The sequence below is a fragment of the Nerophis lumbriciformis genome, linkage group LG32 (assembly GCF_033978685.3).
Source record: "Nerophis lumbriciformis linkage group LG32, RoL_Nlum_v2.1, whole genome shotgun sequence".
Lineage (NCBI taxonomy): Eukaryota > Metazoa > Chordata > Actinopteri > Syngnathiformes > Syngnathidae > Nerophis > Nerophis lumbriciformis.
In genome coordinates this window covers 28,504,912-28,523,505 of record NC_084579.2, presented here as the reverse complement: position 1 = coordinate 28,523,505, position 18,594 = coordinate 28,504,912, and the positions used below count along the sequence as shown (strand labels likewise).

Sequence of the window (18,594 nt, the reverse complement as noted above, 5' to 3'; positions counted from 1 at the left end):
GTGCTTTCCATCATTTTAATATCACACTGCATTGCAAAATGACTTAAACCCCCCTTCCTCTTACACGAGATCCACCCAGGAATGAATCCCTTCAATGATATCAACAACAGACTGCTAATTTTTTTAATGTAATACACACCCTGTTGGGACCACTCCTCCCAGAGATGCTGCACGTCCTCGTTGTGATGTTCATGGTGCTCGTGATGTGTTGGATCTGTAAGAAAAGATAAAGTCAAATAAAATTAAAAAAAAAAAAAAAAAAAGTAATTAAGACAGAGGTGCAACTTGATGTGTTGGATCTATCTACACAGAAAACAATTCAATGGAATGGTGCAAAAATGTCATTCTAGGCTGTGGTGAATGAAAGAAAACAATCAAAGAGAATTACAAACCCCGTTTCCATATGAGTTGGGAAATTGTGTTAGATGTAAATATAAACGGAATACAATGATTTGCAAATCCTTTTCAACTCATATTCAATTGAATGCACTACAAAGACAAGATATTTGATGTTCAAACTCATAAACTTTATTTTTTTTTGCAAATAATAATTAACTTAGAATTTCATGGCTGCAACCCGTGCCAAAGTAGTTGGGAAAGGGCATGTTCACCACTGTGTTACATGTCCTTTCCTTTTAACAACACTCAGTAAACGTTTGGGAACTGAGGAGACACATTTTTTAAGCTTCTCAGGTGGAAATCTTTCCTATTCTTGCTTGATGTACAGCTTAAGTTGTTCAACAGTCCGGGGGTCTCCGTTGTGGTATTTTAGGCTTCATAATGCGCCACACATTTTCAATGGGAGACAGGTCTGGACTACAGGCAGGCCAGTCTAGTACCCGCACTCTTTTACTATGAAGCCACGTTGATGTAACACGTGGCTTGGCATTGTCTTGCTGAAATAAGCAGGGGCGTCCATGGTAACGTTGCTTGGATGGCAACATATGTTGCTCCAAAACCTGTATGTACCTTTCAGCATTAATGGTGCCTTCACAGATGTGTAAGTTACCCATGTCTTGGGCACTAATGCACCACCATACCATCACACACGCTGGCTTTTCAACTTTGCGCCTATAACAATCCGGATGGTTCTTTTCCTCTTTGGTCCGGAGGACACGACGTCCACAGTTTCCAAAAACAATTTGAAATGTGGACTCGTCAGACCACAGAACACTTTTCCACTTTGTATCAGTCCATCTTAGATGAGCTCAGGCCCAGCGAAGCCGACGGCGTTTCTGGGTGTTGTTGATAAACGGTTTTCGCCTTGCATAGGAGAGTTTTAACTTGCACTTACAGATGTAGCGACCAACTGTAGTTACTGACAGTGGGTTTCTGAAGTGTTCTTGAGCCCATGTGGTGATATCCTTTACACACTGATGTCGCTTGTTGATGCAGTACAGCCTGAGGGATCGAAGGTCACGGGCTTAGCTGCTTACGTGCAGTGATTTCTCCAGATTCTCTGAAACCTTTGATGATATTACGGACCGTAGATGGTGAAATCCCTAAATTCCTTGCAATAGCTGGTTGAGAAAGGTTTTTCTTAAACTGTTCAACAATTTGCTCACGCATTTGTTGACAAAGTGGTGACCCTCGCCCCATCCTTGTTTGTAAATGACTGAGCATTTCATGGAATTTACTTTTATACCCAATCATGGCACCCACCTGTTCCCAATTTGCCTGTTCACCTGTGGGATGTTCCAAATAAGTGTTTGATGAGCATTCCTCAACTTGATCAGTATTTATTGCCACATTTCCCAACTTCTTTGTCACGTGTTGCTGGCATCAAATTCTAAAGTTAATGATTATTTGCACAAAAAAAAATGTTCATCAGTTTGAACATCAAATATGTTGTCTTTGTAGCATATTCAACTGAATATGGGTTGAAAATGATTTGCAAATCATTGTATTCTGTTTATATTTACATCTAACACAATTTCCCAACTCATATGGAAACAGGGTTTGTACAGCCAGAGATGACATAATAAAAAGAAAATAAAAAATATAAATGGTGGTGCTGTTGATCTTGCAGCTGGATAAGTGGTTAAAAACACAGGTTATGATAACATTATATTCAATTACGGGAGTTTAAATCTTACTCCAAGAAAGGGACACAATATTTTACAAAATCTATTTGGAAAAAGTTCAAAGTATAAACTTCTTAAGACGTTTGTTTGCACAATGCTAAAAGAAGAGCGTGTACCGTTTGAGTGACGCCAGAGAACACGCCTGAGCTTCCGGAGAGCTTGGGTGAGGTTCTCCAACTGGTCGTGAAGGTGGATGTTCTCCTCTATCAGCGCGTGGATGGTGTCCTGCAGTTCAAAGCAATGACCCGGTGCCATCAGGAGAAGCAGTAAGGTCACAGGAGGCCCAAGAAGTGGCCTCATGGTAAACACCACAGCATCCTTCCAAACACAATGTGAAGAGACGCGTTCGCTCGATTGATTCTTGCAGTGATTTTATCACTAAAAGGGGAGGAGACTTGTTTTTTTTCCCCTTGCCGGTTGCAATGGATGGAAAGCTGCCTGTGGGCTGTTTAAAAAAAATCTATCCAATGTTTCTGCATCAGCAAATATTGCCATGACGTAAGAATAAAGTTTGTATTTGTCACGTCCCAAAAAACAATAAAAGCATCACAATCAGTGTCATGAATTAATCAATTACCTCATGTAAAGTATTCCACTTTACAACAAATTTTCGGAAATATTGCATGTTACCATTTTTTTTTTTTTTTTACAAAGGCCATAAATTATATAAAAAACTTTTTTTTTAATAATAGGTCTGAGGCTGTTGATAAATGTAATGCTTCAAAAAATATTGTCTTAACACTTTGTGAGCGCATCCGTTTTTTTTTGGCTAAGGAGGGATAGTGTGTTTATTAAAAAAAATCTGTCATTATTCCAAAGAATAAGGCATCAAAATTAGTGTTATGAATTATTGACTTAATAAAGACTACTTATTTTATCTTAAGTATGACACTTGGCAAGTCCATCCATCCATTTCCTACCGGTTGTCCTTTTCTCCATCATCTTTGTTGAAGCGGTGTAGCGTGCAAGAACGGGGGTTGAAGTGTCAAAAGATGGAGATAACTCTTTAAATGACATTCAGACTTTACTTAAATCAATAACGAAGCAGCATCTCCTAATCCGCGGCTAACTTGTGCAATAACGCAGGAAAGGTGTCCTGTGAAAAAACGTTTTCACGGGAAACTCTAATAATTAAAGTTATTGGGTGAAAAATGAAAATTCACTATACCACCATGTTTTAGCGCATTCATGGCAAGTTTACTGACAGATATGACTTCACACTACTTTATATTAAAAATGGCAACAGCGGAGGATGAATGTCCCATAACAGAACAGAAAAAGAAGCTAATCGACTATGGTTTCGGCATGGACTACAGAGGCGGAGGCGCGCAAATTTTCAGGACTTATGCAGATTCCAAATACATATCAGCAGGTACCAGAAGGTTAAGAAAAGTATATTTTGTATAATATTTTAAACTACACTCCAGATAATGTCTTACCTTATACACACACCATAATACTGGTACTCGTATGTTGAAGCACAGTACAATCCATCAAGTCGTGCGGCTTCATAGCTTAGCAAAGTCGCACTAAAACATGTTGATAGACTTTTGAGCGCCGTGTTTAATGTTCTATATTTTCAATGGAACATGTAACATTTTGGTGGTGTTTACTCTAGTCATATTGTAGTGTACATGTATCTATTATGTGTGACTGCCATCATATTGCAGTCTACACGTATCTCTTAAGTGTGACTGCCATATATCTTTTATGTACCAACTTAGATAGCTTTGAGATCAGTAAACACAACCAAAATTATTCCGTACATTAGTCGCACAGGGTTATAAGGCGCACTGTCGAGTTTTCAGAAAATGAAAATGATTTTAAGTGCGCCTTACAGTACAAAAAATAATACGGTACATTCATTCAACAAAGTCAAGACCGTTTAAAAATAAACTGAATGTCAATAATCACTTTTCCCCCAAACACAAAGCCTTTATTTGTAATTCTGCATATCACTTTATGCAGTCTTTGTAGCCCTGGTGCGCTTCTTTTTGACCACGACGGGCTTCTGGCTCTTCAAAATGGCACTGGCACGACGCAGTGCAGCCTGGGGGGAAGAAATAACAAATGCTGGTGAAGAAATGATCAGTAATATGAGCACCCTTCGAAAGGAAAAAAAAGAAGAAGAGGACAATTAGGAAAAAAGGACAATTTATATCAGCACCAAGTGCTGCCACTCAAACCATCCATCCATTTTCTACCGCTTGTCCCGTTCAGGGTTGCGGGGGTGCTGGAGCCTATCTCAGCTGCATTCGGGCGGAAGGCGGCGTACACCCTGGACAAGTCGCCAGCTCATTGCAGGGCCAACACAGATAGACAGACAACATTCACACAATAGGGCCAATTTAGGGCCAATCAACCTACACCCAGGTGCACTCAAACCATGAAAGTAAATTTTGTAAATCAAGACTATTTCTTGCAATTGGGTGCATTCCAACACTATTTCACTTTTGGCTGTCTTTTTGACACTTACATATCCCATGCAATGTACCACATAATTTTTAGTAGATAATTTACTAACATAATAGAAAATGTAAAATTGTATTAACATGCATACAAAGAACTCAAAAAACGTTTCCCATTTGGTAACTATCCTATAGCCACGGCCCCTCGGGTAATATACCTCCATTTACAACATGTCACATCAAAAATACACTTTCTCGCTGGCTACTAATAAATTCTTTAGAACTACAACTGGTTTGGAACTTACAGTGTGTTAACAGTATATTGATATTTCATTTACCGTATTTTTCGGACTAAAAGTCGCTCCGGAGTATATGTCGCACCGGCCGAAAATGCACAATAAAGAAGGAAAAAAACATATATACGAGTATAAGTCACATTTTTTGGGGAAATGTATTTGATAAAATCCAACACCAAGAATAGACATTTGAAAGGCAATTTAAAATAAATAAAGAATAGTGAACAACAGGCTGAATAAGTGTACGCCATATGACGCACAAATAATCAACTGAGAACGTGCCTGGTATGTTAACGTAACATATCATGGCAAGAGTCATTCAAATAACTATAACATATAGAACATGCTATACGTTTACCAAACAATCTGTCACTCCCGATCGCTAAATCCCATGAAATCTTTTTCCTCGGTGTCGCCTCTGGTATGCGCCCCGCTAGCGTCCTTTCTTTCTGCTGCTCGATTGCTGTTCTCTGCAGCATATTTCACTCGGTCCAGCTTGTAATCTGCAGTATATGATTTCCTTTTCGGTGCCATTTTAGTTCAGTCCTTCTCAGTTTTTATAAGTTTCCGCGATTGTTGATGTGATCCATTTTAATAGCTCCGGCAGTAGCGTATAGCAGTTAGCATATCATGACCCACAATGCACTTCTGCCATGACCCGCCCCCGCCGAATTCTTATTGGTTGGTGTGTGAGTGACGATTGGCGACGTGTGTGTGACGATTGCAGACATTTTTTCGTTGCTCACACGAATGAGATAAATAATATTATTTGATATTTTACAATGTGTTAATAATTTCACACATAAGTCGCTCCGCAGTATACGTCGCACCTACGGCCAAACTATGAAAAAAACGTCGACTTATAGTCCGAAAAATACGGTAAATAACCCCGCTGAGGTGATATTTAGACATGAAAAGAAAAGCTTAAAAACATGGATGTCCGCGTAAATTTCACATGCCTGAATGTTGGGATTGAGACTGTCACTAACAAAAACCTAACTCACCATGCGCAGGTCCTTCCTGTACTTGTTCTTGCTAATGATGTGCCTCAGGCTGCTGAGAGTGGCACGGGAGTTCTTGTTGATGGTGATCTTCTCGTAAGAATTGACGGGCTTGTGCTGACCTGTGAAACAAGCAAATATCTTAGCACACATATCCACTGTTATCTAGCTCAGTGGCGTTATTGGTAGTAGAGTCCTGAACTATTGTGGTCTTATCTTGTTTTTGTTTTTTTTAACAATAACCAACTACTAAGTTAAACACATCATACATGCTCCGGGGAACGCCTCTCTTCACTTAACAATTCACCATTTTTGTAGGATTAAGGGTCAGAAATGCTTTTCACAAAAACAACCCATACATTACTTTTTATTAGAAATGGCAACAGCAACACATTTTAACATCCCAACTGTAAATGTTTTTATAAGCCAGAGTTTGATCGGGAGCGAGAGGAAAGCGAAGAGGAAGAAACCAAACCAAGCCTTGAAATGTAATCGTATCAAAGGTTTATTAGCTTTCTTTTTCAACACTTTCAGTGCTATAAATCTAAGTATTCAGGCTAGGTATTATCATATTGTTTCCCGATTTGAAACATTATATATCATGATTATCAAGGTTATTGTGACAAAAATTATCACGGTTATCATTATAATCGCAGTATTTTAAAGAAACAACCACATTCAAAATGATTTCCTTTGTAGAATAAACATTATTGTAGATAAAAACACTTTCATGGACCTCAAGTAGAAATTGAATGTGCACATGAAAGCAACACAAGCATTATAAACAAAGTAATATGGCAGAAATAAAACAGTAACTTGGAATAAAATAAATGTGAAAATTGTGCAAGATAGCACTTTATGGACATGAGACATCCAAAATTTAAGAATTTCGCAAGGTGGCACCTGTTGGCTATAAGATGTAACTGCCCTTTTTGTCCATATAAATAAATAAATGATAAATGGGTTGTACTTGTATAGCGCTTTTCTACCTTCAAGGTACTCAAAGCGCTTTGACACTACTTCCACATTTACCCATTCACACACACATTCACACACTGATGGAGGGAGCTGCCATGCAAGGCGCTAACCAGCACCCATCAGGAGCAAGGGTGAAGTGTCTTGCTCAGGACACAACGGACATGACGAGGTTGGTACTAGGTGGGGATTGAACCAGGGACCCTCGGGTCGCGCACGGCCATTCTTCCACTGCGCCACTAGATAAAAATAGTGTTCTAGTTTATGAATAGGGCTGTACGATTATGGCAAAATGAATAATTAAGATTAATTATCGATATTAAAATCACGATTACTGATTATGTTAGGTAAAACAGAGTTGGGCTGGGGTGTGAACCTGACGCCTTCATGTAATTTGTTAATGTCTACCCAAAGACAAATGTAAGTTTTTTGTTCATTAATAGTATTAACGTGTCAGCTTTTTCCTAATTACATGTCGCCATTTAAAAAGAGCAGTGCGCTCTTAAATGCACGGAAATGAAGCGTGGAAAATTTAAAGTTGAACAAAACTCAGAGGGGAACTCTACATAGAAAAGTCCATGTACCGTATTTTCCGCACTATAAGGCGCACCTAAAAACCACACATTTTCTCAAAAGCTGACAGTGCGCCTTATAACCCGGTGCGCTTTATTACGATTCATTTTCATAAAGTTTCGATCTCGCAACTTCGGTAAACAGCCGCCATCTTCTTTCCCGGTAGAACAGGAAGCGCTTCTTCTTCTACGCAAGCAACCGCCAAGGAAAGCACCCGCCCCCATAGAACAGGAAGCGCTTCTTCTTCTACTGTAAGCAACCACCCGCCCCCGGAAGAAGAAGAAAAAACGCGCGGATATCACCGTACGTTTCATTTCCTGTTTACATCTGTAAAGACCACAAAATGGCTCCTACTAAGCGACAAGGATCCGGTTCATAAAAAGACGCAATCTCTCCATCCGCACACGGATTACTACCGTATTTCACAGCAACTGATATTCCTGTGAACCGCACTGTGGAACGGGAGCACGTACGGTGAATATTCGCACCACAGGGAATGAGAAGTCATCCTTCACTGTGGTTCTAGCTTGCCATGCTAACTTCCACCCATGGTGATATTCAAAAGGAAGACCTTGCCAAAAGAGACCTTTCCAGCCGGCGTCATCATAAAAGCTAACTCGAAGGGATGGATGGATGAAGAAAAGATGAGCGAGTGGTTAAGGGAAGTTTACGCGAAGAGGCCGGGTGGCTTTTTTCACACAGCTCCGAAGGCGAACACACCTTCACTAAGACGGGCAGACAGCGCCGGACGACATACGCCAACATTTGCCAGTGGATCGTAAATGCCTGGGCAGATATTTCGGTCACAACTGTGGTCCGAGCTTTCCGGAAGGCAGGATTCACAGAACTACTGGACAACAACAGCGACACTGACTCCGATGACTTCGACGAGGCGGAGCCGGCCATTTTTGGATCCCACGCTTGCGCAACTTTTCAATTCGGACACCGAAGACGAAGAATTCGAAGGATTTACGAATGAAGAATAACTTCAGAAGGTGAGCGCTATGTTTATTTTGTGTGTTGTGACATTAACGTTCGAGCAACATTATGTTGCTATTGCTCTACACCATTTTGAATTTTACTATGTTTGTGATTGCACATTTGCGTACATTTTGGGACAGAGTTGTTAGAACGCTGGTTTTCAATATATTATTAAAGTTTGACTGAACTATCTGACTGTTTTTTTGACATTCCCTTTAGCGCAGCGTAGGCGCGGCTTATAATCCGGGGCGGCTTATTGGTGGACAAAGTTATGAAATATGTAATTCATTGAAGGTGCGGCTAATAATCCGATGCGCCTTATAGTGCGGAAAATACGGTAGTTGTGTTTCGCCATGTTTTCTCCAAGCCCAAGGACGCTAGTGCGCATGTATTATTACAAATGTTTTATATACTATTAGACTTACCAATTCCAATTCACTGCATCTAGGGCTGCAACGATTAACCGATAAATGGATTAGAATAAAGCTTTCATTTATCGTTTAGGTGTATATTACCGTAAATTCCGTACTATAAGCTGCTACTTTTTTTCCTACACTTTAGACCTTGCGGCTTATTTATGGATTTTGTTTTTCTAATGGCCATAATAATGTGTGTTCAATAGTTTTCATTAAACCCAAGCAAAGGACTGAAATTGTGTTTTATTGTTTGTGCTATGGGGCCATCTTTTGGACGGGTTTGCTCACTGCAGGTAGTGCGGGTTGAAAATGTAATTCCTGTTTTAATGCTTTAAACCAGAAGTAAAACCATCCATAGCGTTTCTGCTCATAAGGATTCTTCATGCATCACTCCAAGCAACCTTTTTAAGTTTCACAATTTAAAACAATTCATACTTACTAAAACATTTAATGTGTAATGTCTGTAGTAGCGTTTTCCTGCATATTTGCACTGACGCTAGCGTCATTAGCATTAGCTTATGTGCTAACAGGCCTAGAAGTGTGTGTTAACTTACAATGGCATTATTTTTGTATTGTTTCAGTTTCACAAAGTGAAAATACACTACATTTCCCAGAATCCTCTGCACAGTGCGAGGTCAGCAAGGCAGGGAGCTTGGAACGGCGTAAGCACAAAGTGAGTTCGTAAGTTAAAAAGTTAAAAGTACCACCGATAGTCACACACACATTAGGTGTGGTGAAATTACCCTCTGCATTTGACCCATTCCCTTGTTCCACCCCCTGGGAGGTGAGGGGAGCAGTAGCGGTTGCTGCAATCGGGAATCAATTTGCTCATTTAACCCCCAATACCAACCCTTGATGCAGGGAGGTAATGGGTCCCATTTTTAGTCTTTGGTATGACTCGGCCGGGGTTTGAACTCACGACTTACCGATCTCAGGGCGAACACTCTAACCACAAGGCCACTGAGCAGGCTGAAGATAAGAGGAATTGTTTCTTGGATACTTCCTGAAAATGTCATCATTATCTATCCCTAAATGCTGGCGCAAACATAACCTCTTTGGGGGAGGTAAGAAAGTCGGTGTTCTGCAAAACAGAGTGCACCACTTTTGTCTCAAGCGTTTCCCAGCAAAAACAGATTCAGTCAGTCACGTCGCAACGCACACAGGGAAATCACCAAAAAGCTGTACACTGCGGGAAAATGAGGAAACTGAAAAACTACTTGATAAATTCTCTTTCCATCTTTCATTTTCTACCTCTTGTCTCTCTCGATGTTGTGAGGGGGGCTTGAGCCTATCTACACTCATGCACTGTACACCTTGGCAAAGTCGCCACCGCATAAACAGTCACCAAGAAAAGATGAAGCCAACAAAACTAAACATCAGTTTGTTAGGTATTTACATTATTAAAAGTTATCAAGTAAACTTTTCTGAGGAACAGCATTTTTAAACTGATATAAAACATGTCCAATGTCAAGAATGCTGCTATTCATAAAAGTAAAAGTTAAGGGAGACTAAACTGAACATAATTGCATTACACTTGTTACACCAGATAAAAGTTAAGGGAGACTAAACTGAACATAATTGCATTACCGTATTTTCCGCACTATAAGGCGCACCTAAAAACCACAAATTTTCTCAAAAGCTGACAGTGCGCCTTATAACCCGGTGCGCTTTATATATGGATTAATATTACGATTCATTTTCATAAAGTTTCGGTCTCACAACTACGGTAAACAGCCGCCATCTTTTTTCCCCGTAGAAGAGGAAGTGCTTCTTCTTCTACGCAAGCAACCGCCAAGGTAAGCACCCGCCCCCATAGAACAGGAAGCGCTTCTTCTTCTACTGTAAGCAACCACCCGCCCGCGTAGAAGAAGAAAAAGCGCGCGGATATTACGTTTCATTTCCTTTGTGTGTTTACATCTGTAAAGACCACAAAATGGCTCCTACTAAGCGACAGGGATCCGGTTCATGAAAAGACGCAATCTCTCCATCCGCACACGGATTACTATTTCACAGCAACTGCCTAAAGACTTTCAAGAAAAGCTGGCTACTTTCCGTGCATATTGTAAAAACAAGATAGCTGAAAAAAAGATCCGGCCAGAGAACATTATCAACATGGACGAGGTTCCACTGACTTTTGATATTCCTGTGAACCGCACTGTGGATACAACGGGAGCACGTACGGTGAATATTCGCACCACAGGGAATGAGAAGTCATCCTTCACTGTGGTTCCAGCTTGCCATGCTAATGGCCAGAAACTTCCACCCATGGTGATATTCAAAAGGAAGACCTTGCCAAAAGAGACCTTTCCAACCGGCGTCATCATAAAAGCTAACTCGAAGGGATGGATGAAGAAAAGATGAGCGAGTGGTTAAGGTAAGTTTACGCGAAGAGGCCGGGTGGCTTTTATCACGCAGCTCCGTCCATGTTGATATACGACTCCGTGCGCGCCCACATCACGCTCGTTTTTAATATATTATTAAAGTTTGACTGACCTATCTGACTGTTTTTTTGACATTCCTTTAGCGCAGTTAGATGCGGCTTATAACACGGGGCGTCTTATAGGTGGACAAAGTTTTGAAATATGCCGTTCATTGAAGGCGCGGCTTATAACCCAGGGCGCCTTATGGTGCGGAAAATACGGTACACACAATCAACTATAAATTATTTTTTTATATTTGTTTGAAACAGTGGATGTTCCTGCACAACTCTTTGCACTTACAAATTCTAGTAAGTATGATTAGAACCTTTTATCATTACCGTATTTTCCGCACCATAAGGCGCCCTGGGTTATAAGCCGCGCCTTCAATGAACGGCATATTTCAAAACTTTGTCCACCTATAAGCCGCCCCGTGTTGTAAGCCGCATCTAACTGCGCTAAAGGAATGTCAAAAAGACAGTCAAATAGGTCAGTCAAACTTTAATAATATATTAAAACCAGCGTGATGTGGGCGCGCATGGAATCGTATATCAACATGGACGGGGCTGCGTGAAAAAAGCCACCCGGCCTCTTCGCGTAAACTTAAACTTACCTTAACCACTCGCTCATCTTTTCTTCATCCATCCCTTCGAGTTAGCTTTTATGATGACGCCGGCTGGAAAGGTCTCTTTTGGCAAGGTCTTCCTTTTGAATATCACCATGGGTGGAAGTTTCTGGCCATTAGCATGGCAAGCTAGAACCACAGTGAAGGATGACTTCTCATTCCCTGTGGTGCGAATATTCACCGTACGTGCTCCCGTTGTATCCACAGTGCGGTTCACAGGAATATCAGTTGCTGTGAAATAGTAATCCGTGTGCGGATGGAGAGATTGCGTCTTTTCATGAACCGGATCCCTGTCGCTTAGTAGGAGCCATTTTGTGGTCTTTACAGATGTAAACACACAAAGGAAATGAAACGTACGGTAATATCCGCGCGCTTTTTCTTCTTCTACGCGGGCGGGTGGTTGCTTACAGTAGAAGAAGAAGCGCTTTCTGTTCTATGGGGGCGGGTGCTTACCTTGGCGGTTGCTTGCGTAGAAGAAGAAGCGCTTCCTGTTCTACCGGGAAAAAAGATGGCGGCTGTTTACCGTAGTAGCGAGATCGAAACTTTATGAAAATGAATCGTAATATTAATCCATATATAAAGCGCACCGGGTTATAAGGCGCACTGTCAGCTTTTGAGAAAATGTGTGGTTTTTAGGTGCGCCTTATAGTGCGGAAAATACGGTATATTTGTGATCAATTACAGTAATTACGTTTATCCTAAACATTCCTGCGACTGTAATTTTACACACTAACATTTTTTTTTGGACGTGCACCAAAACGTGGCCTTAATACCGTGATAATATCGCACCTCGAGATTTTGACAGTTACATCCCCAGTAAATAAACATTTACAAAATATTTATATGTAAAAAAAAAAATCATTACACAAGGTATATATATGCGGCGTATAGTCTAATGCGGCTGATATATGGAAACATTTTTTTTTCTTCTAAAACTGAATGGGTGTGACTTATATCCCTGTGTGCTCTATAGTCCGGAAAATACGGTAATAAATGAACGTGATAGCATGAAAAAATGTACATTTTAAAAAGAAAAGTTCAATATACCGTATTTTCCGCACCATTAGCTGCACCTAAAAACCACAAATTTACTCAAAAGCTGACAGTGCGGCTTTTAACCCGGTGCGCTTTATATATGGATAAATATTAAGATTCATTTTCATAAAGTTTCGGTCTCGTAACTACGGTAAACAGCCGCCATCTTTTTTCCCGGTAGAACAGGAAGCGCTTCTTCTTCTACGCAAGCAACCGCCAAGGTAAGCACCCGCCCCCATAGAACAGGAAGCGCTTCTTCTTCTACTGTAAGCAACCACCCGCCCGCGTAGAAGAAGAAAAAGCGCGCGGATATTACCGTACGTTTCATTTCCTGTTTACATCTGTAAAGACCACAAAATGGCTCCTACTAAGCGACAAGGATCCGGTTCATGAAAAGACGCAATCTCTCCATCCTCACACGGATTACTATTTCACAGCAACTGATATTCCTGTGAACCGCACTGTGGATACTGTGGATACAACGGGAGCACGTACGGTGAATATTCGCACCACAGGGAATGAGAAGTCGTCCTTCACTGTGGTTCTAGCTTGCCATGCTAATGGCCTGAAACTTCCACCCATGGTGATATTCAAAAGGAAGACCTTGCCAAAAGAGACCTTTCCAGCCGGCGTCATCATAAAAGCTAACTCGAAGGGATGGATGGATGAAGAAAAGATGAGCGAGTGGTTAAGGGAAGTTTACGCGAAGAGGCCGGGTGGCTTTTTTCACACAGCTCCGTCCATGTTGATATACGACTCTATGCGCGCCCACATCACAGATGGTGTCAAAAAACAAGTGAAGCACACAAATACAACACTCGCCGTCATTCCGGGTGGATTAACCAAAGAACTCCAACCGCTGGATATTGGTGTCAACAGGGCATTCAAATCACGACTGCGAACGGCGTGGGAACAATGGATGACCGAAGGCGAACACACCTTCACTAAGACAGGCAGACAGCGCCGGACGACATACGCCAACATTTGCCAGTGGATCGTAAATGCCTGGGCAGATATTTCGGTCACAACTGTGGTCCGAGCTTTCCGGAAGGCAGGATTCACAGAACTGCTGAACAGTGACACTGACTCCGATGACTTCGACGAGACGGAACCGGCCATTTTGGATCCCACATTTGCCCAACTTTTCAATTCGGACACCGAAGACGAAGAATTCGAAGGATTTACGAATGAAGAATAACTTCAGAAGGTGAGCGCTATGTTTATTTTGTGTGTTGTGACATTAACGTTCGAGCAACATTATGTTGCTATTGCTCTGCACTATTTTGAATTTTACTATGTTTGTGATTGCACATTTGCGTACATTTTGGGACAGAGTTGTTAGAACGCTGGTTTTTAATATATTATTAAAGTTTGACTGACCTATCTGACTGTTTTTTTGACATTCCCTTTAGCGCAGCGTAGGCGCGGCTTATAGTCCGGGGCGGCTTATAGGTGGACAAAGTTTTGAAATATGCCATTCATTGAAGGTGCGGCTAATAATCCGGTGCGCCTTATAGTGCGGAAAATACGGTAAGCTAAAAGATTGTAAAACAAGGTCAATAGAAGGTAAAACAATGTAAAAAAACAAAAACAAAAGGCAAATAGTAGGTAAAACAAGTTGGAGGGTAAAAATGAAGGTAAACAGAAGGCAAACGATTGTAAACCGGAGTATTAGAAGGTAAAACAAGAATAAAAAAGCTCGTAAAAGGTCAAATAAGCTAATTAAAGTGTACAAGATTAAAAAACGATAAGAAAATAAAACAAGGTAAGTAGAAGTAATTTCTTAATTTCAATTATTTTCCCTAAAATTCGCTTTACAATAAATTTAGTTTTATCTGATTACTAGTTTAACAAACTAATCAACAAGAGTACTCGATTACTACAACAATGAATAGCGGCAGTCTTAATTGTATCCACCATTCTCATATGTAACAGGCACTGATCCTGCTATTAAACAGTTTCTGGGAAAATCATTTTGTATATTGTTGGCGGAGGGTGGTAAAACAGCTGTTTTCAAAGAGGTTTGAATGTTGGGAGTGTGAATGGGAGCCAATGCTAATAAAGTGGTGGAAAACAAGAGTCTGAACACTATGAACATTTGAGTTTACACACTAAAAGAAAATGTACCTTTACGCTTCTTGAGGACGACAACCACACCTTTGCCATCAGCAGCTGGCTGCACACCCACAGTCTTCTTGTGCACCAGCCCGTTGAAGCGGTAAGAGTTCCTAGCCTTCAGGTTGTTAGGCTCCTGTCATCAAATAATATATTAACACACTAATCCTTCTTCTTTCCTTATGATTGTCACAAACACACATTGGTGAAATTACTCTCTGCATTTGACCCATCACCCTTGATCATCCCCAGGGAGGTGAGGGGAGCAGTGAGGTTCAGCGGTGGCGGTGCCCGAGGAATCCTTTTTGGTGATTTAACCCCCAATTCCAACCCTTGATGCTGAGTGTCAAGCAGGGAGGTAATGGGTTCTATGTTTATAGTCTTTGGTATAACTCGGCCGGGGTTTGAACTCACGACCTACCGACCAATCATATTACAACATGACTTATGTTATTTTTGGGTCCATTTTATCACGCATCTATTCTGCTATTGAAACTCACCAGTGAAAACATAGGCTGAATCAAATTTCTACCGTGACAAAAAAATGCTCGGTTTTGTAAGATGTATTCAACTACCAACATGTTCAGAAATGCAGCCTATTGGGGATCTTCACTTTATGGGGGGAATTCTGCCTACCATTCGCAAATTTTATGTAAGACAAGAACACATGTTCTTCTTTTTACAATGCTTTTTGAATAGTAAATGATGCGATCAAGTCTGCTTACAATGGAGCCTATGGAGGTCCTTCTATTCTGCCTATAAAAGCCCTAAAGGAAAACCCCATCTAAACACCCCCATTAAGGTTTTATATACATTCTGTGAGTATAAATGTAATGTAATAAAAGACACATTTATAATAACATTTATTATTTACATATTTAGCTAATTTTAAGCATACGAAGCACTTTAATTTAAAAAACATCACAACGTTCACTGATTTTTCCCCCCAACATCACAGATTACTCACTGCTGACTTCATGAGAGCCAATAAACATCACTAATGGTACAATGCCTGCTGTTGTTATAGTCCCGTTTAGATGAAGAATGACTCTTAATCCTCAAAGAAAAGGGGCGAGGAACCAAGCGACTTTTCGTGCAGTTCTCTGGTCTAAATTGGCTGTCAAAGTGTACTAACTTGTTGTAATACATCCTCATCCTTTTACTATCAAAGTGAGAGGCATGATTCATGATGTATAACAAACCTCCGCAAGCGAAGAAGCAATTTACCACTCAATGTTAATATAGAGCGTGTGATCACGGTGCCACTATAGTTTGTCTGCATTAGTGATTATTTTAACATCACCCGGACAACAATATTGGGGGCGTGCCTTAAAGGCACTGTCTTTAGCTTCCTCTCTCACCTGAAAAGGAGACTATTATATATATATGTCTCCGTTATCCATAGGTTTATCTATAACCCATAAAGTAGGCAGTCACGGAGCTATTTCTCAGCGTGTGTTTATTGCAGCCGGCACGTTAATTAATACACTGACACACAACATCCGGATTCCCATCGTGCATTGCTTCAAAACTACGGCAAGTAGTAATGTCCAAAAACATAACAGAGACGAAGCAGAAGAACGACGAAGAGACATGGCGACGACGAGTAAGAAGAAGTACGCTTGCAAGTTCCAAAATGATTGGAAAAAATAATTTCAGTTCATCCAGGACAGCTCGAAGGGGAAGGGGTATTGCCTGCAAATTTTGTAGATCAGACTTCTCCATTGAACACGGTGGCCGAACGGATATACTCATTCATGACCGGATTATATATATATATATATGAAATACTTGAAAATATATAGACACCCCCCCCCATCTCCCAAATTCGGAGGTCTCAAGGTTGGCAAGTATGCTGATACATGGTTAATATTCAAGTTACAAAATGTTAATTGAGTATTGTTAGCGGTTTTTGGATGGTTATTTATTGGGTTTTGTGGGTGGAATAGAGCAGTGTTTTTCAACCTTTTTTGAGCCAACGCACATTTTTTGCGTTTAAAAAATCTGGAGGCACACCACCAGCAGAAATGTATTAAAAACGAAACTCAGTTGAATGTAAAAAGTCGTCGCCGCAATTGTCGGATGACTTTAAACCATAACCAAGCATGCATCAATATAGCTCGTCTCAAAGTAGGTGTACTGTCACCATCTGTCACATCACGCCGTAACTTATTTTGAGTTTTTTGCTGTTTTCCTGTGTGTAGTGTTTTAGTTCTTGTCATGCGCTCCTGTTTGTGGTGTTTTCTCTTTTTTTGGTATTTTCCTGTAGCAGTTTCATGTCTTCCTTTGAGCGATATTTCCCGCATGTACTTTGTTTTAGCAATCAAGAATATTTCAGTTGTTTTTACCCTCCTTTGTGGGGACATTGTCGATTGTCATGTCATGTTTGGATGTACATTGTCTTTGCTCCACAGTAAGTCTTTGCTGTCGTCCAGCATTCTGTTTTTGTTTACTTTGTAGCCGGTTAATTTTTAGTTTTGCTCTGCATAGCCTTCCCTAAGCTTTAATGCCTTTTCTTAGGGGCACTCACCTTTTATTTTTGGTTAAAGCATTAGACACCTTTTTTACCTGCACACTGCCTCCCGCTGTTTCCGACATTTACAAAGCAATTACCTACCGGCTGCCACCTACTGATATGAAAGTGTATTTCAACCCAAATAGGTGAAATTAGATAATCTCCCACGACACACCAGACTGTATCTCACGGCACACTAGTGTGCTGCGGAACAGTGGTTGAAAAACACTGGAATAGAGGATCTCACTTTGGCTTCATTGCAGGTGGACTTTTTACGTGTATGTTCAAGTTAGGATCCAATAAAAAAATATGTTTGTCGTCATGTCTCATGATTGTGAACCATAGGCAAAATTCCCCAAAAAGTGGAGTTCCCCTATAAGTAAGCAGTGTCTGTTCTATATATTGTCTACTCAGTATGTTGAAAAACAAGGGAATTGAATAGTTTTATACACAGTATATGCAGCACTTACGGTGCTGTAAGTCTGTCCATTCCTCTTGATGAGAAAGCTGGAGCAGTTCCTGATGACCATCCACTGCAAATGGGACGACATGATGAACCTAGAAAACAAGACCAACATGTTAATAGATAAGGTATAGTAATTTTAATGAATCGCAAAAGACACCATATACGATTGGTATTCGTGTAACATAGCATATTTATGTTTAACGTTAATGAACAGCGTGATAGCTAATCTGTGCTTCTTTGCTAATGCTAGCTCGACACGAGGCCTATCAAACACGACATATTACCTAATATTTTAACTACACTGGGATATGTATTAGTACATGAGGTGTGAAAAATTATACTGTACAATAATATCTTACTCAAATTCCCCAACCTAACGTGAAAAATATGCTTTTTTAATAGTTTAATAGCCGTGTGGTAGCAGCCGACACGACCACGTTACCTTTTAGCAGAAGAAAAGACCGGAGAGGGCGGAAACCGCTTTACCCAACCTCAACTAGAGATCACTCCGCGTCGGCGTCAGTTTCTTTTTTTGTTTTGATAACATTTTTTACTTTCAAAATCGTTCATTATATTACGAGTTGCACAAAACAATACATTTGAAATATTTTCTATGCGGTCAAAATGTACAATTCACCTTAGCACTAGTTTTTAAATAAGAAGCGAATGAACACATCGAAAATGCAC

At 40.5% G+C, this 18,594-nt stretch overlaps 1 protein-coding gene across 2 annotated transcripts; it reads right to left on the bottom strand.

Moving 5' to 3' along the window:
• Nucleotides 1-3,994: 3,994 nt before the first annotated feature.
• rpl28 (ribosomal protein L28) lies at nucleotides 3,995-18,401 on the bottom strand. Of its 2 annotated transcripts, none has more exons than XM_061927017.2 (5): nucleotides 18,350-18,401; nucleotides 17,912-17,999; nucleotides 14,939-15,062; nucleotides 5,793-5,911; nucleotides 3,995-4,134 (listed from the first exon to the last, which is right to left on the bottom strand). In XM_061927017.2, exons 2-5 carry the CDS (start codon nucleotides 17,990-17,992, stop codon nucleotides 4,045-4,047), a joined length of 414 nt encoding a protein of 137 aa, XP_061783001.1. In that variant the 5' UTR covers nucleotides 17,993-17,999; nucleotides 18,350-18,401; the 3' UTR covers nucleotides 3,995-4,044. The 2 variants fall into 2 exon arrangements, with proteins under 2 accessions (XP_061783001.1, XP_061783002.1); XM_061927018.2 differs by lacking the exon at nucleotides 18,350-18,401 and adding an exon at nucleotides 18,267-18,305.
• Between the last annotated feature and the right edge of the window lie 193 nt (nucleotides 18,402-18,594).

What these genes read in the sequence shown, in the direction of transcription:
- rpl28 (XM_061927017.2), bottom strand. Translation starts at nt 17,992, where the DNA reads ATGTCGTCCCATTTGCAGTGGATGGTCATCAGGAACTGCTCCAGCTTT. An exon ending in CGTCCTCAAGAAGCGTAAAG is followed by an intron (nt 5,912 to 14,938) that starts GTACATTTTCTT and finishes CTTGTTTCACAG; the next exon opens with GTCAGCACAAGCCCGTCAAT. An exon ending in ACAGGAAGGACCTGCGCATG is followed by an intron (nt 4,135 to 5,792) that starts GTGAGTTAGGTT and finishes TCTTCCCCCCAG; the next exon opens with GCTGCACTGCGTCGTGCCAG.